Raw genomic sequence first — 27,363 nt, 5'->3', positions numbered from 1 at the left:
ATAACAGAGCAAAGAATTGCCATAGAGGGTAAAACAGGGGTACATTCAGCCTGACAACTGGTGTTGTACTGCCTGTAATGGATGCCATGTAAAACAATAAGAACAGAACACACTGCATCTCATGAACACTCCTTAGCTTCAAGAGAGAAAATAAATGTCTTCGAATATCAAGGCACATTTATTGTCTAACGCTATTTAAGGAGCCCACTCCTCATGTGAGTTTGTGCAAAAATAATTAATGGAACATTTTAGTTTGTGGAGAAAATAATTTTAAATTCTTAACCTGAATTGCCTTTCGACTGCTTAACTATACTACAAAAGTAAGCCTTAGACTATTGAATTAAAATTAAAGGAGACATCATCTTCTGATCTGCAGAACCATTTAACTTCACACTAGTAGTTACAAGGAGAAGGTTAGCCTAACTACTCCTTAATCATATTGTGATTAAAGATGTTGCCAGATGCTTTAAGCCTTGATCATGTTTTGTTCACAAACTTGCAAATGCCCTAGGATGCTGTGGAAGTCAAATACTACATTTTCCTTACAGGAGTGAAAAGTTGGTGTTTGAAGATTCAGGGACACTTGCCACTCACAGATGAAACAGTAGCTTACAAATGTCTGTCATGGTTGGGCTTTCTTCTAAGAATTTTAGGACTGTACTGAATGAGAGGTACCTAAAAGGAACAGAAATTCTGAATGTCTCCCCACCTTAGTCCTCCTGTATGTACGGATTCTGTCTAACTCTCTAGCACAATGGCTTCCAAAGGTTTAGGCTATAGCTGAAAGTATCTGATCCCCCAAAATCACACAAAAATCCTGAGCTCCTCATAAGCTGATGATGGACAGGGGAAATTACTAGTAATGGGTACAGAAAGGGGATGATCTGCTCCTAGGATGGATGGCATGTCAGTTGAAATGACATTGATGTTATTGTTTACATCAACTAGGAATGCCAGCAGTTCATGAAAGGAGCTGGAATGTCAGAGTCCAAAGAAAGAGAGTGTTGGTAGTCTCATCACTGCAATTGAAAACCTAAATGAGTGCTGTTAATTACAGCAACTTCAGATGGACAACAGTGGTTGGGGAGGAAGGTGGAGAGTGACTATGACTCAATTATTTACTTTGTCTTCAGTTTAAGACAGTCAGATTTATGTTGCTTTTCCTTAACTAACTCTCGTTGTTTGCAAAGAGTGCATGTAAATTTTATAACTCAGTGGAAGAGAGAGTGACAGCGTTCTCAGCTCAGGTTGCTCTAAAAGTGAGAACAGACAGAAAGAAAGTATTAATACACTGTCTCATAGCCAGAACTTGGAGTCTCCACAGAAAGACTGAGAATCCACATGAGTCAAGTCTGCAAGAACTAGGGTGGTGTTTCCAATGCCATGAAATTACTTACTGAATCTGAAAGAATACACATATTCTAACTATATACAAAGACAAATCCTAGATTCAGAAAACTAGATAGAAGCTACTTTTAAAAGACATGGATTAGTCATAGATTTTATACAAAGAGACAGAAGAATGTTTTCTAAAATGAAGAAAGTAAATTGCATCACTTCGGACCATGGATACTGGAATACAAAATCTACAAGGTTTATGCCCTTGGAAAAATGACAACTAAACAGCAATTCCATTTACTGCATTCTGTTCTAAAATCCATACAGGTGCTAGATGGAAAACTAAGCAAAGTCTCTCAAAGGACATAAAGAAAATGGCTTGAGTATTAAATAAGTACTTCTTGGTTAATCTCTTATTTTACTTTTTTTAAGGAAGATATTTGATGAGATGCTTTTCATCAGTGAGAACGGCAGTTCAAGAGAAGTCTCTAATGACTTTACCCCACCTCTGTACCCTTCAACTCTCATTCTTAGAAAGATCTGTAAGTTTTGCAATACCTTCTATCTTGTCTGCTGTATGGACTACATACATTCTCAGGATTTCTACAACACTGTATTCTGATGCTCCATCCTGAAATATACTTCCCATTTCCAAACATTTTTCTACTCAGTGGTATATGAAAGTATGCTTACAGATGTTTTGTGTGTCCGTGAATTTCTCCCTGAATAGTGGAACATGCTGGAGCATGGGTTAAATGAAATGACCATTCTGCCCATCTAAAAAAGTAAAAGTGAGAAAGATTTATGAATTGTCAGGTGTGGGGAAATTGCACATGTCCAGAAACAACTGTTTGCTTTACAAGCTATAGGTGGCAACACACTGAATAGCTGAAGAACTTCAAAGAGTAAGACTGTGCAACTGAGAAAATTGTAATCAAGGGTTGAGCTACAGTTCACTGACAGTCGAAGACTGAGTTGAACCAGAAAAAAAAAGTTTTCTTTCTAATTCCTTCAAATAATTCTTATAAGTATTAAAATATATTCAGACATTATACCAATGAAAACTTATGTCTTTATGTGAAAATATTAAAACAGGCCATTTGTTAACAGAACTCTGACTTGAGTTTTTACAGGTGAAATTTTGCAGGCTAATCCTGGAAAGGACCACTGAGTTCTCATCACTGACAAGAAACTAAACATGTATTTGCCCTGATTGCTAATCTGGAGTCAGAGTTATTGACATTAACATTTTCTTGTATTTTGTAAAGTAAGCCAAGCCATAGTAATTTTTAGACAATCTACAACATTTGGACTCCATGACAAGAGTATGTTGTATTTCACAGATTCAGCCTAGGTGATGAAAAATAATCTGGAAAATAGCTCCAGCTGGGAATTCCTGAAAAATTATTTCAGAGAAAATTCATCAGGTAAAAGTAATTTCCTTCTGTCAACAATTTCAAGCATTAAAATTGGAAGAACTTAAATCAATAAAATGTGTTGAAAAAAATTGCCGATCATTTAGACCAGGTGAATTCGCTGTAATAGAAGCTCAGAACTAGCATGACTTACTCCAATGATAATTAAAGAAAATCTGACTGTTTCTCATTTTTTAATATCACAGACAACACAAAACATGCATTTCACCCTTTCTAACAAACCCGTACTCTTGGCTTACAAGTTGTATCTATGAAACAGACAGGGACTTTTCCTGTGCACTGTAGCAATCATTCCAGGTTTAAAGGGCCTTCTACAAATAGAAAAGTTTACTGCCATACACAGGCATTGCTCTTTTTCTAAAATGCCAGAGTTGTGAGAAGTTCAGTCCAGAGCTGAACCAAGATGAAAGGAATGCACATGGGGTATAGATGAGAAGAAAGATAAAAGGGAAATTCATATTTATGATCACTAATATAGAGCAAAATAAGCTCAGTAACTTGGGGCTATTAAAGTGTCTGTCTATATACACAAATGAAAGGTTTAGCTAAGAAAAAAGGAACAGAACTGGACAGATAATAATGAGGAGAAAATATGGTATCATAACTGAAAGCTGACTGGAGTATGATATTAAAAGATATATTTTATTTAAAAAAGACATATAAGAAAAGCAAAGGAGCTGCCATAGCCTTGTTGGTGAAAGAGGATTTATTAGCCCCCATAAGAAGAGGCTGGGGAGAAATGGGTAATGGTGTTGAGTCATTATGTACTGAGCTTGGAGATGTTTCAGACAGTAAACTAAATGTTATAGGCCACCTGACCAAAAAGAACAACTGGACTGTGAAATGATTGAGCAAATAAAAAGAAGGATGTAAAAAGAGTGGAGCAATGGTAAGTCAGCAATAACATAGGAGAAGGCATGCAGTTATGGTGAAATCTACCCATGCCTCAAGCTCACTGTGATGCCTGAGGCTAAAGGACAATGACTTCAGGCTGCAATAGGCTCATGAAATGACTTTTTTTTTAAACCTCTTTTTTTTTTTTTTTTTTTTAAATTCTAGTTAACTATTTTAGCTGAGTTCTCCCCACAGGAAAGGCAACTCAGAGGAAAGCACAGATTTAAATTTTCTTCTCTGATTTTTCTTGTTTTCAGTTTACAAGCTTGTACAATCATGACGATATTCAGATCATATAAAAAAATAATGCACATAAACCCTCTAATTGAAATACTATGTTAATGAGGTAGATGACTTCCTCACAGTGTCATTCTATAGCTCATAGATCAAGAACACTATATGACTACAGTTGTATATTTGGATCTTTTCTAACAGGTAAGTTATATTTAGCAAAAGCCAGTTTGGAGGAAACTTAATTTTTATTGCACGAAGGTCAAGAAGTTCTTAAACTCAGTGATATGAATGAATGCCCAAGGTCTGGGCCAAATCCAGCCTCCCTAACCTCTTTTTCATTTACTCACTCAATCTGTCCAGGTTGAGTAGGTCAATAAATTCCAGTGGGACCCCAGCCAAGAATTTGGCTTAGAATGGATTAAGTTTCTAGGCAAATCTACAGATCATCCACGCAACCTTTGCATCCAGAAAGCTTTGCACGTGAGTAGTCGGCCTGCTAATGCCAGTAAATGTGTAAATAAAAAGCATACTGGTAACTACAGTCTGGTTAGAGAAGACATAAAGAAGATAAACCTTTTTTTTTTTTTTTGACAACAGACAATGGGACTGTAAGCAATTTATTGTCAGGAGCCAGTACCTCCCTTTAATGTAGCAGGAGGTCCCATGGCTGCATTCTTTTCCTTTCCTTGCTATCTCCAGGCTGTCCACAGTTCGTTTCAGCCTGCTTTTGCTTGGCTGAACCCACCCTTGACATCAGTCAGACAGAGTAATTCAGCCAGCCATAATATTTAACTCATGATTGATATGTATGAGGCAGAAGTCATCGGTTGGCATTTCAATATTTCTATGGCTTACGGTCATCTACAGAGAAAAGATCTGCCATAAGAGGAAACAAACATTTGGGGCTATAATGTTCTGATGCATTCTGTCACCCAGTAGAAGGCATGAAGGCATATGCAACTCTAAATTCCTATGGAGGTTTGGGAGGGTAACATTTACTGTGTGCTGATGAACGCAGAAGTTGTGATGGGGAAAATGATGACCCCTGTAATATATTAAATAATGTACGAATTTTAGTTCAAAGCAAGGGATATTCTAAGATGCAACAAGCTCTCTGGTAGAAAAAAACTGCAAATAACTATCTCCCAGCCTAGCAGCCACAATTAAAGTGATGTGGATTTGACATATATTATAAAACTATTACAGAAAAACATACATTGAAACTAATTAATCATTGCTTTTTTTATATGCATATTAAATGGAGGTTTTAAGTAGAAAAGTTGTAAAACCACAATCAAATAAAATAACAAAGAGAAAAGACACTGAGACTGAAGGTGTTGGCTAGAAATTAACATAGATGTTCAAAGAGGCCTAGAATATGCTAGAAACTCATCTAATGCATTTGTTATTGAAGAAAGCTATAAAAGTCACCTATAAAGCAAATGCACATAAAGTATCAACTAAAGCAAATAAAATGGAAATCTGAACATGAAATACAACTTTTAAATGTTCTAAATCAATCCAAGACGAAAAGGTAGAGGTCACACTGCATAGATCAAAAGGTTTTAATATCTACAGGAACTGGGCAAATGATTCATCCTAGTTAACAGCTCCAACCACAGGAATATGAGATACAGTTCCTATTTCAACCATCTTAATGGTTATTCAGAACAGTCCACTAAAGAGTTAAGTCAAATAACTTATTATTTCTCTTCACACAAACAATGACAATATTTTTAAGAGTGGAAGTTCTTATTACCTTTTATAGTCTCATTCAAAGAATGACATTCTAATGGAAAAAAAATCTTTTATTTGATGTTCTTTATACACCAGTTCCAAACATTTTATGCAAGCCTTAATCCACTCACATGAATGTAGACAACCTGAGGTGGGAAATTTTGAATTTCTTTCTGTGTTTATTTGTTTCTTGTTTACTGTTCCTAGTTTACTGGTTTAACAGTACTGAAAGAACAACCTGTTTCTGAAGTAGGAAAGCATATGGGACTACAAAAAAGGCAAAAAGCCCGAAGTCTATCAACTCATCAGAGCTCTAGGAAAGGGAGGGGAGAAGAGGAGAGGAGGGAGGGGCAGAGCGAAGGGAGAGCAGGAATGACAGCACTGTAGATTTCACAATTTGATGGCTAATTAGAGGAGCACTGGAAGATGAAGGAGGAAACAAGGGAGGAACTTAGACACAACAGACCTACAAATTTCATTGCCATTACAATTTACGTTAATGCTTGTTTTATTAGTTATGATGAGAATGGTTGACATACAGAATATAATAATAAGGATAGGTGAGTTCCAGTACTATTATTTTATTAGTTCTGTGACCAGCATATACTTACCTTTGCCTCACAGTAAACTGCACCACATACTGATTGTTCAGTGTTTGTTTATGCTTGACTGTTCAATGTTTTCTATATCAAACATAATTTACAAAATCATTTTTCCTTAACATAAAACTTAGATCTCAACAGATTCTTTGAAGGGAGTACTGACTATCACGCCAGCCTAAATTCCTTAAGAACCTAACAGTGTTGTCAGAAAACACTAAGAAATGAACAAGATTTATTGGGAATTTAAGAAAGTATGATTGATGACAACATGACAGCCTTGATTATACCAGAAATCATGGAGTAAGAGGCAGAGGTTAATATTTTCAAAGCCCCATAGACATTTCAATTTCCACAATGGCTAGGGCAGGGAGGAAGTTCCTTTTCCAAGCTAGAGAGCAAGCAATAGATACTCTTAACTCGTTATTCTGTTACCAGACCTTGGGAATAGGTACTCTTGAGATTAATGCCCATTGTTTAACTGAAGATCAATTATCAACAGAAACAGTGTGACACAGATCTTTGTCTTAGGTGAAATGTCTAATCTAGATGTATCATAGAGAAATATTTGAATAAGAAGTTGGCACAACTCTGTCCCAGCCACTTACCATCACAGGGAACACTGGGGAGGAGAGCTGGGAATGTATGCCGTCAACACCCAATCTTCAATTGTAAAAAAAGACTTTTTGTCAAGCTCAGACACGTCTGCACAAAATTAGGATAAATATCCTGGCAGTAGGTATAACTATTGACCATCTTCATTTAGCATTTACTACTAAGTCTATTTGGACTCAGGGACACTCTTTGCTTCAGCAGAGCACATTAAGGACTGTGAGGGTCCCACAGTCTCTGCCAGTGGGAGACAGATGAGTCACCAGGAAACTCAAGAGTCCACCTCAGTTCTGTTCCAAATGTGCTTATTCAGGATTATGACAAATGTGCTTTTTCCCAGCAGTTTCCAGGAAATCTTTAGTCTATGACCAACTCCTGTGGAAACAGAAACCAAGCCCAAAGGACAAACCTGACAGTTTTTCCAGAGGCAGGCTAGGAATAAACAGCTTTCTCAGTCTCTGTCTCACTTTTAAGCAGTGCTATGGGATAAGAGTACTGTGAAAATGATAGCTACACAAATTGATCATAATCTCAATTCTTACTGAGGAACATCTTTGAACATTTTTGTGTGATTTTGTTGCATGTGCCCACCTCTTCCACCATCTAAGTACTGCTTTTCACCTCTTTCTCAGGTCATCTGCCAGACTACTGCTTTCTTTTCATACAAATACTTTTTAAAAACCTGCTTATTTTGTGAAGCTCACAGAAAGAGTTACCAATGAATCATTCCTTTTTAAATGCAGCTATGCATGCACCGTCCTTTTCTTTCATGCTATGAACTTTTCCTGAGTGACCAAATCATCTTCTGTCTATCAAAATGTCTGAAACTAGAGTTCAGATATAATTGGATACCTTTCATCTACCAGTTCTTAGAGGAAACCAGTAAAATATTCAGGACTGCAGAATAAGTAATAACTACTTCAGTTAGCAAAATGCTTTTTAGTATGCTGTCAATACTGCTCTTTATATTGACATATCTCTTAAAGAGTTTGGATAAAGTTAAAGAATACATTTTAGCAACATAAACCTTCTGAAATACTTCAGTACTGTTGATTGCAGGGTTGCTTTGCTGGTTTCTCACCCTCCTAATCAAGAGACAGCAGCAAAGGGTGAAGTGTCCACTTACTCCTATCAAGAGGCATCCCGACATGTCGGCTCTATTACTTCTCTCTCTGCTAAAATATTCAAGATACTCATATCTCTATAAATTCATACTGAACAGTTCAACTTATCTGAATATCTAAAATGTCTAACAACATCTGAAACAAGAGTTCCAGTTAAAAAGTAACTTTCCTTACTTTTGAAGAAATGGTCCTTTTGAAGAAATGATTTAACACTACAGAGAGTAAGGGGAAGTGTAACTATTCCCACCAAAGAACACGACTGTTCTTCATGACTTGAAACACCAGTGGCTTGTGGAGTCTTCATTAGTTATTAGTGACAGAAGCCGGAAGGACTTGGTTTCACCTGTATGTAACCCAGAAAAGGTACCCTTTCTATTCAGATATGGATTTAGCCAAACTGATCTATGCTTTTGTAATCCCATGCTTGGATCGATCCAATTTGCTCTTCCTTGATCTGACCCAGATGCCACTCCATAACCTACAGATGGTTCATCGTACTGTATCCCATCTGTTAAATAGAACACAGTAATGAGAATACATCACACCGATATTCCTCACTTCCCTTTGGTTTTCATTCTAATCCTGAACACAGCTGAAGGTCCTGGTCCGTTCAGTGGTCCATGACTAAATCATCTAAGAGAAGACTTCTTCTTTCTGTTGCTTGCAGAAGATGGATACAACAGAGATATTATGCCCAAAAGGCGTCAGATTCAAACTTGAATGTATGGGACAGAGATCTCCTGGCTTCAGCATTCACTTCTACCACAGATTGTGTTTTGCTGTGTTTAGGTTGTGATAAAACATTCACCTCTTCCTGTGGGTAGTTTAGCTACCAATGAAATCACCACAGCACTACATTCCTAAGTGAAAAATTAAACCATGGTGCTCATAAGTAAATAATTAAGACTGGAAGGAGAAACAGTTCTGTTTTGAAGGACTTATTAAGTTTAGCATATTATGCTTCAACACTGAAGCATATACAGTAGATATAGTAAAAAAAAAAAAAAAGTCTTATAAATCTGAACAAATAACACAGCAATATTAATAATATTCACATATAAAGAAAATTGTATGATATTGAGATTTGGGATTCCTTAAAGCATATAATTACATGAAATCAGTGCAAGTTTGACACTTAAATAGGAGTTGTGTATAGGTGGTCAGTATCTGGAAGAAAAGTACAGTCCTCCAAAAACTCAGCGCAGTGCAAGAAAATTTTTAGGTATTTCATTAAAGAGAAAAACCCAACTTGGCCCTTAGGGTCATGTTTTTCTGAAAATATACTTTTTTTGCAGAAAGGTGGTCCTGTTTCTCAGGAAAAGATGGATGATAGCAAATGCATTAGCCAGATTTCTGGGTGAAATCTTGGCTTTCTTGAAATCAATAGATTTTTTGGCATTAAGTAAGAATGCAACCCCTGAAATTTAGAAGAGAGAAATTTTCATGCATTATTGAATCTAATTGGTGATTGCAACTCTTTGTTTTGCTTTTCATTTATTTCATTCTCTACTTTTGTGAAGCACAACTTTCAGAATAAGAAAAGGCTAACAAATGCTCTAGAACCAATCAATGTTACGAAACTAATAACAATACAATATGAGCATGTAAGCTTATGTAGTGCTTTTCATGTAGAAGTATCCCAAGGCACTTTGTAACAGAAACTCAATAAGGAGTGCAAAAGTGCTTTGTCAGATAGGATAAGCCAGGGGAAAAGGGGAAATTAATTAAGCATGGATTTAAATTTCTCAGCCAACACAGCATTTAGAACCTTGGTCAGAAAAGACAGTGGTTCCAATATCTGTATCCAGGGAACACAACAGACTAGTTCAGTCTGTAATTCTTGAGGAATGTTCAATAGTTTTTCCACAATAGTATGGATATGAGTAATAAGAATGCAGTTCATAGGCTACATTTCCAAAAGGCAGTCCCTGCCTCTCTTCCTCTAGTTTATCATAAACAAATACATTCATAAAAGTTGATGACCTGACTCGTATGCCAGTAAAGACACTTGACTGCGGAGATACCCAATATGGAATTTGGTACTGTAGAAATTATAAATACTAAGTTAAGGACTGGGCAATGGCTTTATTGGCTGTTTAGCTCACTGTTTTAAACCAAAGTATGTTTCTTTATGGAGGTAGTTCACATCTCTGACAGAGAGACTAATCTGTTACACAGTAGTTCCTAACATCACAGCATGCATTTCACAGGGAAAAGCAAAATTGCTTGGGAAAAGCTACAGTAATTGTTAATGCATAAATTACAGCTTCCCTGATGTTGCAGAAACTTGCACATCTTCTATTTTTCAAACATTTTTTTCTTAGGAACACATGGACCATCCTCATTTTTGGATGACTGCCTCTTCGGATTAATGCATCCTTCTGGTGCATAAATTAGGGATGCACAGAGGAAAAGGGAGAAGCACTAAATCTCAGGAAGCTGAAGCCATACAGAAAAATGAGGTTCACAATAGAGCTGAATGAGTGACTCACCATGAATAATTTATCCAAAAAGTTAGCCTCTGTTTCTGTTCATGGAATATCTATAAGAAGCTTACATTTTCCTCAGTTTTATTATAAAACAAAAACTTAAAATATTGTATGTCTTCACTGCAAATAACTTCCTGTAAATACTTCATGTCTTATCTTAAGACAGAGTGGCATTTTGATTGATCAAATAAATCACATGATGATGTTTCTGTTCCCTAGCTGGATGAACCCACAAACACATACGTCAGATGCCAGCTGTGGTTAAGAAACCAGCTCAGTAGCATGCGATGAAAAGTGAGTGTAGGCAAAATAAATTAAGAAAAACTCTTAGGAGTATTTGCAAAAATGTTTTCAGTATTTTTATTGCAGCTGTAGTCCATTGTAATTTTTATTAATAACTCTAGGAATTTGCAGCTACCTGTAAATATTTTCCTTGGGGAACATGAAGAGTGAACTTGTCCCTGGGAAAACTTAAATTTGATGGTACATGTTCTTGTTTGAAGATTTGGTACTGAATAATATACCAGTCTTTCCAGGGTTTGGTCAAAGCTCTTGAACCAGTTATTGGGAGTTGATGCACACATTAGTAAGATTAAGATAGTAATGTTAAAATTTTACTAGATTATTGGTGATCTGAAATATCCTTGCAGAATTTATGGTTTTGACTGTACTGCCATGCTTTATATAATTTCAAAATTACTCTGTTACTTCAGTAAAATATGGAACTTCATCAAGTACTTGAGGAAGAAGGAACCATTAGTGCATTTAAAATTCACAGTAGTATACAGAGACTATCAGTTTTATAAAGGCCATCTAACAAAACTTTATAAAGGCTAATATCTCTTAGAATGTTCAGATGTTAAAATACTGTAATACTTATTACAGGAAAAATAAGACTGAAGACTGATCAGAAACTATGCTCTATTGTTTTGTGCCCTGATACAGGCAGAAGATAAAGCCTGTATCATACCAGAATCCTACCCACTTTGCATTGCTTTTGATTATGCTTGCATCACTAATGCTAACATTTTGCTTTTATTTTTGGTATATTTACAAAGTGAATCTGCATCAAGAACCCTTTGTCAGATCTCTGCTAAATCTCTACATAATGCATCATTTGCTGGATTCTCTATTTTCTAGCAATATCATTGGTATGAATTGGTATCAATATAATCAGAAAATAAAACTGAAAAAATAAACAACGTGAGTTCTTACCTGAGCTCTTGAGCTATAGAGTCCACTTGAACTGTTAATAAAAGCAAGAAAGAATGAATTAGTTTACACTTCCAGACTTATGCTTTCTGCAACTTTGCACCTGCCTCTCTGTGATGACAGAGGGGCGGCTATCAAAACACAGGTGATAATTTCAGGCTAACCACAAGATTGTAGCTACTAGTGGCAAACATTAACTGAGCATATAATTCTTACAGTTATTTTGGGATACATAAAACCTGGAGTATGATGTTCAGTGGAACACTAAGAAAAATAATAAGAAAAAATAAAAGTAAAAGAGAAGGCACTTGATTTTATTGAAAATAGAATGATAAATCTCTGCTTTTTCTGAAATTTAATTCAATTTGGGAATGACGAAGGCTGATGTTTAAAAATACCTGCCCACACAAGGATATACAGCATATTGACAAAGCCAACAGGTGGTTCAAAGGAGTACTCATATTTCATAGGCAACTTTTGTTGTTTTACTTCTGGGAAAATGTTCTTGATCTATCAATTCCTATAGATGTGTACGCATGTGTACAAAAAATATAGAGAAAGAAAATGCATAAGTTTTAAAAATGTGTTATTAGCTTTTGGGGTGAGAAGGGTATGAATCCCCTATTAAATACAATTAAAGTTTGCTAAGCCAGCCAGACTGTTTTAACTCACAGCCCTGACCAACAGAGAAGCATGCTCTAGTGCTGAGGTGTGAATAACATCCCTATTGAATAACTTTGTTCAAGTCCTCTGTTCTGGTACTTTTGAAGTATATATGAATTTTACATTAATTTCAGAGAGCATTACTGAGAGATGTGTCAAAGATTTGATATGACAACACTTATGTTTTTTAGAAAGGCTTGTCTGTATTTATCCTCTTGTCTACGGGCAGTTTGTGGCACTCCCACTGACTTCCTCTGTCTTTTCCTAAGTGAAGTCTAGCACTTTTCACCTCTTTGGCCATTTGAAACTAGAGAACTAAGCCAAACCACACTTTGATTTTTCATTCTGACCACAACTTGAAGCTGAAGGCATGATATTAACAATCCAGAACCACTGAGTTGTGACAATGAATCAAACCAGTCTGTTTTGTACAATCCTGAGAGTGCACAATTCACATTAAATTCAGAGTGAAGGATGGGTACTTTGCACCTCTGAGAACAGTCATAAGCAAAAATGCTCACAGGACAGGCAAAACTTTGACATTTATTTTTAAGTATCTCCATTTTTCACTCATTATCAAGAGTCACAAAAAGTGTTATGAATTAAAATAAAAAGTTATTTTCCTGGAAGGGCTGTATTGCTAGTCAATCATGTTTTCCAGATGTTGAGATCATTAAGGGCCTGTTTATCTCTCAGTACTGCATTTCCATCTGTTCCTTACAAAAAGAGAGGAATAGCTGGGAAATACAACTATGTGATAACTTTGCAAAATGGAACACAAGCACCAGTACTTAAAAAAAAAGCAGAAGCTTCTTCTCTGCAGCATACACTTGCACCTTTTGATTAAGGTAAATTTACTTCTGGACCATTTATGCAGCTAATTTACAGATAATTAATGGCAATAGACAGAAAAACATTCAGTTGGCTGAGACAAAGTTTTCTACATTATTTTGAAAGCATCCTTTCAATATCGTCTAGCTCTACTCCCTATGGAAAATCTTTGTTTGCATAATAAAAAGCATAACCTTTATCTTCTTTGAGAAATAGCTCAAAGAAAATACATACAGTAGATTTTTTTTCTGCTTTTCTTTAAATCATAGCTAATAACATTGTGCCTCTTAATGCCAGAAGTCTGTGTCCTGCCTTGATTAAAAAAGCAGCCCTAAGGAAGCTACACGCTCTCTTACCGCACATTAGGGACTGTGCACAGGAACTATCATATTTCATGGTGTGTTGGGCACAGGGTCGTGGAACGTGCTTGCTAACTCACCCTTGGTTCCTTTTGAGCGTGTGCGCAGCTTTTTATTTTCCCCATCTGCATCCATCTGCAATATTAACACAAAGTCTTTAATTCATTCCTTTTGCCATTGAGAAAAAAAAAGTCTCCAATGCTTTTTTTTTTTTCACATTTTCAAAGGTTAGACAGTAATAGAAAGAAGAATAATCATGCCTTACTAGTCTTGTCAAAGAGATAAAAAGCCATCTGTGAATATCTAGTAAATACCTAGGAGATACCTTTAATGATACAGATTTGTTTAATAAAGTGATGTTTATGAGTGACTCTGTAAGGTTTAATGACAAGCTCTACAGGTGTTAGCTGAAGGCATAAGTTTAGAAACAGCAGTGCTGTATGAGTGCTGCTTTCAGCATCCACCTCCTGGAAGAAAAGGTCCCAGAAACCCACAGTGCCTACAGGCATTCTGCATTATCGTTGTAACTGAAGCATATCTTAATAGCTGTGCTGGAACCTGCATTTCCTACAACTTCACTCTTAAAACGTGAAACCCTCTTGCTTGAATGTGCATAATTGCACACGTACAGCTTTGAAATACTTCCTCAATCAATTACTTCTTACAGAAGTTTTGGTCAAAGAGACAGTTAAAGATTTGTATGAGTTTTTGTGCGAATGTAGTGTTTAAGTTTGTATTTCACATAAATAAAAAACCAACCACCCAAAAATCCAACCCCTCAAAAGTCAGCTGTTGCTATAAGATTTCTAACTGAAATAAGAGACACCTTGCAAGATCAGCTGTTCTCATGACACTTTTGGCTACATCTAAACCAGCATTGGAAATATGCACCTTCTGGTCTTGGATCTGGCCCAGACCCATAATTGTAGGGGTAGGTTTTCAATCCATGAATTTTATTACAAACCCCTGAAATTCAAAAGGATTAAGATTTCATGTTGTGATGTGGAGAGATGCAGTGACATATAGCACATTGTACAACAGTGTAATTTTGACCATGTCCAGCGAGGAAAACTCATTTTCTTTCTAAAAGTAACTCTTAATTTTTATGTAAGAAAGACTCTATCACAAGGAATTTTTATCTAGGTGAAATATCAGGAACTCTGGAATTCTTCTTCAGTCTATGGTAGTATCTTATTATCTCTCTTTGCTTTGAATCTTGGTTTCTCTTGTAAAATGGTGATGACTAAACATACTGTAGATGAAGCAACTCCCATGTGCTTCTGCAAATCAATATGCAGGAACAAATGCCAACACCAGCATCTGATTTATGTGTTGGGCAATAGGTAGATGAATTCTGGGGATACCGGAAGTTACCTACACCTGACATCTTTCCCTGCAAAAGGTCGCAAGATAAAAAACAATGTCAACAGAAGATCCTGTCTATTATTTAACTCTTCCTTTCTGAGGATCAGCAGCACTGATTTACCCCATAGAGGGAAGATGCATGAAGTTCTGTTTGTGCCTTTTTCCTTTTATAGAGTTTGAAGATCTGAGGATGCTATATTTTTAGCTTTATATGACTCAGATAACTGAGATGTTTTGAAGGTCTTATCTTAAAGAACATTGCAGAATATGACAAGGTTGCCCTGAGAAAGAAAAAAGAGTAAAGTCAGCCTTTCTAGGGGAGATGCAGCATTTTTCTAATTTCCTGTTTTTTTTCTGTTTGTTGTTATATATGGTTACACATTATATACAGATACTGGAATCAAAATACCTATTTCCAGGAGAGAACACAAGCACTTGAAAGGGTGTTTGTGTACTTGAAGAAGTCTAATTCTAGAACACAGGTTAGCAATATCTAAAATGAAAGTATAAATTGATTGACATGCATCTCAAAGCCAGACAATGATATCTTTTCTCTGTTTAAATTTACATCTGATGTTGATTATTAGCAGGGAAGGAACATAAGTGGCTTGTGTTTACGTAGTGGGGCTGATGGCAGCCTTTACTTGTTACTATCCTTAAAACCTGGAGAACGAGTTTTTGCAATGTGACTGCAATGGTAATGGGAAACATGGCTCTGTTCTCTGATGCTGAGTTGTGATTGAAGGCACTGACCTGCCATAGACTTATAATAGGGGAGCAGGTGTGGCAATGATGGACTTTAATTTCCTTTAATAAACCTTTTATGTGCCACACTTTTACTGCCATTCTATGCTCTCCAAGGTCCTGCACATAATAGGTTCATTACTTTTGATTACTATAGTCTATTGAGACAAACAACTCCAGAACACACTATATATTATGTTCAGTTAAACCAATATAGACTATTTATCCACTGTGCATTATTTCACCTGCAACTCTACAGACAAAATTAACAACAGCTCCTGTAAGCTAAAACTATTAAAACCACTGGTACTCCTTTGTCATCATTTCATAATAAATACCACACCAATCATAGTGCTGCTCTTTTAATTATGAAACAAAAAGTGTCCACTGCTTCTATTGAACAGCAGTTACTTTGGCCTAAATAGCACGTTGCATTGTGATGAATATTTAAAAACTGCACAATGAATGAAAACCAACAATAAAATCAATGCAGGTGATTTTTCTATTGATTTTCTTTCCTTGTAATAATTTGAAACTATGAGAGATGTTTAATCAACTCAAACCTAAAATTTATAGGACTATTTAGCCTGGTGCGTACCACATATTAAAATAATCATCATGTCTGTGTTGCATAAAAAACACCTTAACTTACAAAAAGTCCCATGCATTAACCTGAAAATTATATAACAGTAACTGAATAAAAATGTGAAATCTTTTAAGTGTGTCAGCAAAAAGACCTCTTTTGCTCAAAATTTAGATATAATATCTTTGGGTTTTGATAGCTTTTTCAGAGACTGCCTGATACTGAAAAAAGTGAACAAAGTTTCTCACTTCCGATTTTTATTTACATAGTTATGGTTTTACATGAAATTACAGCCACAGATGGTCAGCAAGCAGTATTCAAACTTTTAAATCACCCATGGAACAACAAAAGAATTAAACTTTAAGTGAGAAATTTCATCCAAAGTTTTTAGAGATAATTGTTATCAAGTTGTTAATTTGAGAGACATATCTTATTACTGCTGTGTACTGTAAAGATGGATGGATTCTGGAAGGTGCTTCATGCTCTCAAAGGCAGGAATGGTCAGTCCTCCCTCCCAGTACATATGTTGTCTTGAGATAAGAAGCCATAATAAATAGAATGTCTGCACAAAATCTTCATGTCCGATGTCTCACTACTAATTTTTTTAGCCATCAGGACCATCAGGATATCTAAGTGCTTACCAGGAAAATTCTATTGGGAATTGCAGTCGCATATTTTTTAAGGGCAAGCTTCACAAAAATAACAACAAGTGAACAGTGGAATTAATTCTCTCTCCACCTTTCCTTCAATATTAGTTGAGACTTAAGGTAAGTCAATAACTAGATCCCAGAAAACGGACTGGAGTCACCAACAATACTACAAATTCTGCTTGGCTGAAACTGGAATAACTTGCTATGTGACTGCTACAGGATATTCATGTTTCTCCAGATGAATTTACTGGTGGAATAGCAGCAATCATACTTTCTGAGAAAACCATTTCAGAGTTCCTGGCTGCAGAAACTAAACGTTAATTCTTCTGTTTGTACCATCCCACTGCAGTCAGCGGACTTGAGAGCAGCACCTGGAAATACTTCCCTGAGTGAGAGAATCAAGATTTGGCTCTGAATTTGTTTTTTTGTGTGCCTGGAGTCTATCTGTGCACATGTGCGTGTACTGATATTATAATGGGATCCAAGAATATGACTAACAGATGAAAATAGGGCATGTGCAATAAATTATAATAATAACAATAACAATAATAACTATTTCAGTTTACTTGCGCATTTTAATTCTGAATTTCAGAACTAAATTGATACTGCTATCTTGGTAAGATAGTTCCACAGCACATTACTGTGAAATAAACTATGACTTGAGGAAGCCAGTGCTGCTGGCATAGGTAAAAGTGAAATGCACCTCCTGGAAAGAGCTAATGTAAGAGCTGTGCACTTTCTAATTTCTGTTGTAATCTTTGTACAAGCATGACTTTCCCTGAGTAGGTTTCACACTCCTGGAGTGGCAGTCTGTTTCCTTTTGCATAACTAGCTAGAGGAAAAATCACCAGTTTATCTAGAGGTAAGGAGTATAAAAGTTGACATTTTGTTGTGATTTTCCAACTAAAAGTTATGATGTCTGATTTTCAAAATGAAATTTGATAAACAACTTCTCTAGGACAAACCTTAACTGATTTTGAGTGGTCTGAAAAAAGAAGAGTTTTTCTCTACTATTTTTAATTTGTAAACTACTTAAGTTCGTATAGAGGCAACAGCTACATCTGTCACTAGACTAATGAACTTAGCCAGAAAAAAACCCCAAACCTCTGTGATTTTTAAGGCACACAGATCCATCCTCAAGTCTCAAACACAAGCCAAAAACTTCAAAGTTGAAGTCAGACACTGCTAAGAACTACAAAGATGTTTGTGCTGTACCGTGCCCCAAGGTGACATGACACTGTGTGTGTGTATCCCTACAATAAATAATACCCTCAGAGGAAGTTTTTCAGTGTTTTTAGTACTCATATTTTAATGTTTCTTTTCAATAACTCATTTAAGAGTCTAACTCATAAAAAGAGAATAATGTCATAAAGAAAAAGTTTTTTAAAAATATATCTGAAAACAAGATTTCCTATAACCTGCCCAGAAGTACGGAGCACTGTTTAGCTCTCTGTGTATATATGTGTGCTCACTGCATCCTTCTGTCACTCTATGATAGCTTTTTTTAATATGAAGTATTAATGACAGACTGATGGTGAGAAGCACGGAGCAAGAAGGAAACACAAAGTACACATACAGCAACTTCTAGACAAAGCTTATATATTCTGATTACTGCCAGTAAAGAAATCCAAAATCCAAAGAGAAATTTTTAGGAACATTGCTTGTACCGTGGTTAAAGTTTCTTGTTCTTCTTCTTTTTTTTAAATAACATGTTTATGGCCAGAAAGAAAAAAAATATTTTCAAAGTAGGTGTTCTTAAAGACTATTACTGAAAAAATGCATTGTTTTGTGATTTTGATTATTCTTAACCAAGGAGTCATCTCATGATTATTTTTGAAACTTTTGCTTTAGTTTACACAATGCTATTCCTGCTTTCTCTAGGAGAAAGTTGAATAACATGGAAATAATTAGTTCAGATGTATTCATTTCTCAGGAATTAAAATAAGTAAGTACATCTACTGAATGCAAACTTTAAAATGTGCTTATAACACATATAAATCATCAAAAAATTGGCATTTTATAGTGTGGTTGAATGGTATACATATTTTTGAGGAGCAGATTTTTTTTGTATTAAAGGTACTATTTGAAAATATGAAGCGACAAAATAAACCTTAAATCAGAGGCAGGCTTGAATAGCTTTGTAATGAGGATGATTTATTTTGATTCTCACTTCTGATTTCTGAGTTGTCACTGCTGTTGTATACTTCATCCATGCAACTTTGCACAACTGGCAGTGCTGAATATAAACCAAAGCCATATGTTTATGTCCTTTTGCCAAACGACTACAGCAAATAGTTCTATTATTCCCTTAGGTAACCAACATGTGCCAAGTATTTCTATTAGTCTGCTTTACCAAGGCTTTAGAGGGCAGAGTCACAGCTTTATGAAATTAAGGGGCAACTGCTAGCTTTTTAAATTTAGAGAAAAATTATATAGTCTACCATGCTGAAATGCAGCTCAACACAAGCTGATGCGCGATCCTACTTTCTGGAGGCTTTTTTTCCCTGGATTTTTATTTTTGACATAGTTCAATGTCTTGTCACTGTTTCCTAGGTTGCTATGTGCAAAATATAATTTTTTAGGAGAAAGAAAGTGTCAATATTCAAAAAGAAACAAATGCTTTGACACCTTGAGATCTTTTACAAATACACCAAAGTTTTTATCCCACCCAACTGACACATAGTTAAAAAGCTCAATAAGCATTATCAAAAAAAATTTCACAAATAGGCTATCCCTCACAGATTAAATTTAAGCAGTGCGTTAGGGAATACATTCTCACTCCTGGAGTCATATAGATTCAAAAATAGTTGTGTTCCTGTCAGTATGTAATGCTAACAAAGCGTAGTTCTGAAACTTAAAAACTAGAATTTCTAGGTATTTACAAAGATTTATATATTTTTCAATTGTTCAATATTGTTATACCTGTGTGCTGAAGACAGCAGATGCTATGCAAGAAAAATAGTCATAGTGGACGAGACACTACATATGACACCACATAGTATTCTAGTACTAATATAGAGATCTGTTTTGACTCAAATTTATTTTTGTAAATAAATTGTCCCACCTTTGCGTGTTTCCGGGTGAAAATATGTGCAGATTCCAAAGGACCAAATTCTTCACTCAGTCCAAGATGCCTTGCCTGATTTAACAGATAATCCTGAAATTCATTCTCTGAAAAAACAAAAACAAAAACAAAAAACAACAAAAGAAAACAAAAAAACAGCTATACTAAATAAAATGTAGATGAAACAGGACACTCTTTAAATCAAATGAGCAAATAATCCAGGTGCATTGTTTTCTTGTGCGGTTTTTCAAAGATGTGGTATGGAAGCATCAATGATGCTTCTTAAAGGCAGAAAGAATAGCAATTTTTCTTTTGTTATGGCATTTTCTTTATATTATTAATGCCCTTTCTGAAAGCTTATGAAATAGACCTGCCCTAAGAAAAGTTTTTCTCCTTGCACAGACAAAAATCCAGTTTCTATATGTAGAAATCCTTAGTCAAATGTTTTTACTGCATCAGAACCCCTTTGACTGAGTAGGATGGTTCAGTACATGATGTGAAATAAATAAGAAGCATGCTAAAATATTTTAATAATAGCAGAAAACCCCTCAGTTTTATTTTTTTCTGATTTTGAACATCAGTGTTTAAAGTTTGGCAGACTGATAGCATTCTCACCATAAGCAAACTGAAGGAAATCCTTGACAGTTCTCCTTGCTCAATTTTTATTCCTTACTGTGAGGAAACTCCTGCTAAATCAACAGTAACAGCAAGGGAAGAAGAGCCACAGAAATTTATATCTCAGTGTACAATACTGAGGGCCTTGTATTCAGAAATAACGAATACCCAAACCTGTCAACCACTTAAAGTTGTAGGCACTTGCAACCTGGGGAAAACTAGCCCTGAGCAGTTAGCATAGGCAGGCTTTATTTTAGCATCACTCCTGCCACTAGTGACCAAAATATAAAAATTTTACTGTCAGTTGCAACTTCAGAGGTCCTTTTCAAACAGTATCCAGTGTATTTAGTAAAATAGATCTATTCATTCAATGTATTCCAATTATGACAAAGTTTGCAGATAAACTTTTGGACCTTGAAGGTGAAACTTTAACTATTCATTTAACGATATCTGATGAAGTTTTGTCAGTAAAATTTATAATGTTACATTTCTGTAATTGGAAAGGCTCATTCTAAACAAATTCTCAGGGAAGCCTGAGTTTATTGAGTGACTAATTTCTGCTTGAGTCCCAATAGATAGAATATTAGTTGCATCCCATCAATAACTTTTAATTAAAATAAATAAGCTTTTATCAAATACCAAAACAGACAACAGATGCAAGATGATAAAGAAGGAAGAAAACCCAGAACAAAACAGCCCAATACTGAAAAGATTTTTTTAAGCAGTTTTCTAGCCAATATGTTGCTGGAAAAAGATGTTTATCCTCAAAGGCCTCTTTGCCCGTTGTTCTATTTCAACATCCATGAAAAAAAAAAAAAAGAGTTTTAAAGCTTTCTACCTGCTTCTTCTTCTTTGTTCAAAACACGCTAACCTAAAACAAAAGATCTCTGAGAATAGCTACAATGGTGAACAAAGCTCTTTCTAAGCCTAAAACTTAGCAGCTTTTTGTCTAAAATCCTATCACGTTAAGTATTTATTAGCAATATATTTTTCATTTATTTTCTCAAAGATTGCCAATAAAGAACTAAATCACATAAGGGAGTAGCTGTAAACCCTTTGAGTTCCCTAATGTCAAACTCATTAGCATCCGAATAACCACACAGCAGCACATCATCTGCACAATTGCAATTTTTTACTACTTTTAATAGCGTTTCTCAAAGGGCTCATTTTCAACTTTCTTCAGTGGTTAGTTGGTTCTCTGGGGAAAAGGAGCTTCCTGACGCTCACAGCTTCCACTCAACAACCAGGCCGTTTGCTGTCAGAAGCATCAGCCCTCTGCCCTAACCCCATCTGCTGTCTCTCCCATCCTAAGGGACCGAGAGTTAAGACAGCACAGCTGAGATCCACTTGGAAAAGTGCACAAAGGACAGGAAAATATAGAAAACTTTTCACATTTAACTTTACACAATAAGCTAATACATTGAAAATCCTCCTTTTAAGAAAAGGAGTCGGGGCTGGGCTGGGGCTGGGGGGCAGGTTTTAAAATTGCGCTAGAAAACTACATGCAACAGTGCCATTTGCTATTTTACTCCCATCTGCCTTGCATGCGACATCATCAGCTATCTTTGTAAAGCAGAGAGTGCTATAGTAGGACAAAAGCAAGACTTCATATAAAGCACAAAACCTGAACCCCTCTTCTGTTTAATGACAACAGAAGTTGCTGGCTAGTAAGTTTAAATGTGCTATTTTCTATTATTTCTTTCACGCAACAGGGTGCTGGCTGCCATACAGCTGATTCGTGGGTGAGTACCCACATTTGAAGATATGGTGTTTCGTAAAAAGTCTAATACAATGTCATGCACATGTCATGTTATAAACACGGTGTGTAGGATTATGCTGTGTCATGGGATGTAACATCCCCTAATGGAATATAAACTATGCATCATCCCTGTCCACACTCCAGGAAGCAACTTACATTTCAAATATAAGTGCTAGGATCTGATACTTCAGGTAGCAAACAAGAGTTAGTGCTGATTTCACAGTAGCATCATGATCTTATCAGTAAGTTATTGAGAAACACTTTATTTTAGTATACTTTATGAATTATTAAATTAATCATGGGCCAAATTTGAGGCATTGCAAAAAGTGCAGATAAAAATCTGCAATGCCGAGTAGAAAAATTAAGATCTCAGCCTCAAGAGCACATAAAGAACATCTATCTCTGTTATTGGCAACTTTGATGATAAGATCATTCTTGATGGAGATCAGGTAGAACTAACTTATTTGCGAACCAAGATTCTTTGGTGGGATCGCTCCCCTTAAGTCCACATGTATCTTCATTTGTTGCAGTCTATTCATAGCTTGCATTAACTCATTTGTCTGTTTTAATAAAGAATTCAAAAGGATTTACAGATGGCAAATTATGCCTACACTTTGACTGCCTATATGTCTGAACAGAATTTTTTAATCCTGAAGGTACAGTTTGAAAGAAAACCTTCACCATTTGCAACCAGTACCTCAATTCAAGTAGAATAATAAACTTTATAAACCCATAAAGATGGAAAACATTAGTTGCTTGATTTGTCAATGTAATGGTTCAGTGAAGTCACCTGGAACCTTTGCAATTCATTCTTTGGTTTATAGCCATTTCCATTGCAACATGATTTTGTACTGACTCTGAAGTGCCATCCTACTGAGATCCATGAGTCATACCAGGATACTGATGTGAATCACTGTTTGGGATCTGATCCTCAACATCAGATGTGTGTGACAAATCCCTTCAAGCAACCATACTTGTTGACCCATTGTCTGTGGGTAAAAGTCCACTCATTCACATCAGATTACTAGAAAGTTCCTGAGGATTTAATAATGAGAAAATGTATATTCTACAATCAAAAATTATCTTACCAGAAGTCTGAGATTGTTTTCTCTGTCAAAATTGTAGTACACAAAGCAGTACTACATCTGGTAAAGACCCCAACAACTTTTTTGAGCATAATGGATATAATTTCCAACAGTTGAATTAGATTTTCTCTCATTTACCACATAACTAGTTGATATATTACAAATATGAAAATGAACACTCACAACAGTTTGTGATTTGTTAACTCAGAATGGAAGTGATGTCTAAAGAAACAGAATCCAATGTGCTCACCATTATGATCTCTGAACATTTTTTGTGTTTCTACAGTGACAGTCATTTCTCTTTCTCAAGATAAAATAATGCAACATATCTAATATTTGAGAAAAAAATATGCGAAAGCTAAAGATGCCATTACAAATGAATGAAGATACATTGAGCTCTTGACTGCAGTCAGACCTTCATCCTGTACAGGCTGGAGTGTGTCACTTTACATACTAAGTTCTGCACAAACTTATGGGTCACCTCAGTGAGACCCTTAAGCACATGTGTAATGTTCAGCACCTGAGTAAACAAATGAATTTCATTTGGCCTTCTGATGCTTCACTTTAACATCCTCACTGCAGTACACATGGGCAGTCTTGTAAACCTGAAGGCATCTACTTGGAAACATATTTTTTATATAATTTCAGCTTCAGAAAGGAATTTCCTTGGGGCAGAGTACTCCTCTTTGCACTTGTTTTATTAAGTGCAGAGGACACATGAAACAGAATTATTGCTGCCTCAACTATTCCATTTTCTTTCCCAACTATAAGGCTAAACTTTATCTTGCTTAGTTCTACCCTGAGATGAACAGGAGGTCACGTTACCAGCGCAAGACAGCCTGGTAACACAGGCAGTTGTCCTTCCAGTACCTGTAAAAACACCTCCCTTCCACTCATCCTCTCTTTTAAACATAGCAGTAATTCCAATGCCATGTGCAAGATCATATTTCGCCTAGCAGAAGGGTTTAACTTTCACCTGATTTAAGCAACAAACTATCCCTCAAAGATGCCTGAGGCTTTGCTGTAATTAACATAACTGCATTTAGATGCTATTCATGACCAATAATTCCAACACCTTGTGAAAAAAAAAAAAAAGGTTGCATGCGGTAAACATTATAAACATATTCAAATAAGCTTAACACAATCTGCCATGCTTATTTCTGCCTAGATCATGGACCAGCGAAATGGTTAATGCAAATGGATTTATAATTTGCTTTGGGGGGCCAGTTTCTTCTCCTTATTTATTAGCCCAGCTGATGGGGCAGATTTGATGAGGCACTTCTGGAATAATTGAGTCATCACACAAAGAAGGCTGCTAGCATTCAGAGTGGTTTTATCAGCAGCAAGCAGGCCTGATTACTGACAATTACACTCTGATCCGGTGATGGAGGAGAAAGAGCCAACGAGTGGGAAATGTCCGTGTTTCTATCCAGGAATAATTTCAACATTCATTTTACATGCTAAGTGTTTCCTATCTCTGCATAATAAACTGTAAACAGGAATAGATGGCACAATGTCCCTTAATATTTCCTGGTAATGAAGACACAAATGTACAGTGAGTGCTGATAAATATAGATGAAACATAAGCTATTCTCTGAGTCTGTATTGTTACCTTTAAAATAAATGCATTTTGGTGGTAAAAGCATAATCATAGCTAATGCAAAAAAATGACAGAAGATTGAAGCTGTCCTTGTAACTACACAGAAACTTTGCAAAAGTCCTGTTAATCACCGCTGCTCTAGAGGCTCATAAGCTGAAGGTGATATACTGGAAAGAACATCATTTTGTTTCTCAATAGTCAACTACGTAGGAACTCCTTCGCTTTGACACAGTAAAGGAGAGCAACAGCAGTGACCTCCATTAACACTTCAGGGATAGAGCACATCTCAATGCTAAACTGAAAAACAATGAAGCTAGTCCTAGAAGACATCTTCACTATGATAAATTCTCATTTCCCTCTCATCAGCCTTAAGATAGTGTTTATAATGAATAATAGAGCTAGACCATAGATTTCATGAATTGTGTTTAGCAATGTATTATTGCCTTTAGGACATTATTTTTTTAGCAACCAAGATGCTGTAAAATGTCAGTTATTAACAAAATGTTGAATGCAGAACTTTGGAAAAATCTGTTTCTTCTCTGACTCAGGAAAAAAAACATGGAAATAGACATAGTGAAGAGTTGAAATGTAATTTTGTGTTTGTTGATGGGCAATTATAGATTTCAGCTGGAAAATGTTAATGCCCTAGTCTAGGGAGAGTTTTTCTTTTTTATAGTTGATCAGGCATGAAACACTGAATAATAAACTTCTGCATGCTTGTTTATTCCTTTTCCTTTTTTTAAAACTAATTCATAGCTTCAAAAGAACTAAAAGTTATTCTCTGTTCTCCTGTGGTAACTATGGTAACTATGTTTCATTAAAGTAGCTACTTAACTTCAAGGCTTGTGTTACAATGATATGCATTATTTTGAGTAAAACCACACCATAACAACCTTACGATTTCAGAGCAATTTTAAAAGAAAGTTCAAAGAGCATGCGTTATTGACTCTGGAACACAGGGTTTGTTTTCTTTTAAAACAAACTTTACTCTTTTTCAGCCTGGATGACTTTTCCTGGATGGAGTCATCGCTGTTGTGAGGTACTGTGGGGGAGGACTGCTACTGACTTCAGCAAAAGATGACCATGCTCTGCTCATCAAAGGGGTGCTTAGCAGTTGCAGGACCGAGGCCAGTGGGAGACGCCTGAGCACACAGATCAGTATAACTAAGAGCAGTGAAATAGTGGTGTTTTAATTACTCTATTATAGCCCCCTTCAACATTAGGAAGATTCTGGTCCGGCTCTGGTATTGCTACATGCCTGGTGTTTAGCCACCGCTGTTACAGTCCTTGTACTATTACATGGTTTCCAGCAAGCTGGTTAGGATTCAATGGATTTGAAGGACAATTTTATGGGGGTGGTGTTATGGTTGCATTGAACCTCTACAGAAACGCTGGAGCTGATTAGATTCAGTAAAAGTGGTCACTTCTCAAATACTTACAGGCTTAATCTAGGTTACTATATTCCTTCCCTGTGATTTCTGACAGTTCCAGCCAAATTTTTTGGGACTGATTTAATAGCCAGAATTAGGACATAGCAATTCTTATGCTGGACAAAACCCATGGCTAATTAGCTCATTGAACATTCTCTGACATGGAGTCAAAAGGAACAACGAACCTAAAAATACAAACTATTTTTATAAAAAGAAATATAACTGCCATTCTGATATCCTATGCATTCATCCTCCCCTTTCTGAACAACATGCTCTCTTCATTACGCATGACAGACATGTCCCAAGAAAGGGAAATTCACACAAAGAGAAGTGTGCCTTCCCTCAACATGCAAATCACATATGTTCATTAACTTCAAGAGTGCCATGTGAAGTACAGACTGCCACCATCTAAAAGAAAGACTTGTAATGACCCTAACTGCTAAAGATAATGGGGCTTGCTTGCACTACGGCATTGCCCTGAAGATCCTGGGAACATGCTGAAGAGAAAAAAGAAACCAAGAACAAAAATACTACCTTGAAAATCAAAGTTACAAAAACATTGGCTAGTATTTATCAGATACCAAAATGTGCATGCAAAATGATCACTGGGACAGACTTCTTATTTGAAAAGATTTCGCTTTGTAAATGTTTGGATCAGGTGTGTGGAGTAAGGAAAAGGGTGTTCAGTCTGTTCAAAGTTTTGCTAAGAGGTCAGTGGCACCAGGGATGGCAGTTTAAATTCTCTTTTCAGAGCCTTTTATGATTCTAGAGTCAGGCAAAGGTTATTTCCTAAAATGGCACCTGTCTTCTGTCATAGACATAAAAAGAAGGCACTGTGATTGAGCAAATTATTGGAAAAAAAGGGATTCTGGAACTCTCTTCCTGCCTCTGCCACTGATCTATTCTGTGACCTTCAGCAAATCTCTTCACCTTTCAGCTA

General features: G+C 36.1%; 1 protein-coding gene across 3 annotated transcripts in view; it reads right to left on the bottom strand.

Moving 5' to 3' along the window:
- Positions 1–27,363, bottom strand: part of ST18 (ST18 C2H2C-type zinc finger transcription factor) — a 169,442-nt gene that overhangs the window by 55,821 nt on the left and 86,258 nt on the right. For 2 of the 3 annotated variants that reach the window (XM_009473079.2, XM_087735795.1), the window contains exons 3-5: positions 19,935–20,041; positions 13,609–13,663; positions 11,679–11,709 (exon numbers count right to left, since the gene is read on the bottom strand). In XM_009473079.2, the coding sequence (XP_009471354.1) occupies positions 11,679–11,709; positions 13,609–13,663; positions 19,935–20,041 (193 nt within the window). Of the gene's footprint in view, positions 1–6,846; positions 6,940–11,678; positions 11,710–13,608; positions 13,664–19,934; positions 20,042–27,363 lie in introns of those variants that run through there. The other variant, XM_087735785.1, reaches the window with a different exon arrangement.

The sequence above is a fragment of the Nipponia nippon genome, unplaced genomic scaffold (genome assembly GCF_047370975.1).
Source record: "Nipponia nippon isolate SJK-2023a ecotype South Korea unplaced genomic scaffold, ASM4737097v1 scaffold_1, whole genome shotgun sequence".
NCBI classification, from domain to species: Eukaryota; Metazoa; Chordata; class Aves; order Pelecaniformes; family Threskiornithidae; genus Nipponia; species Nipponia nippon.
This window is presented reverse-complemented; position numbering and strand designations above follow the sequence as displayed.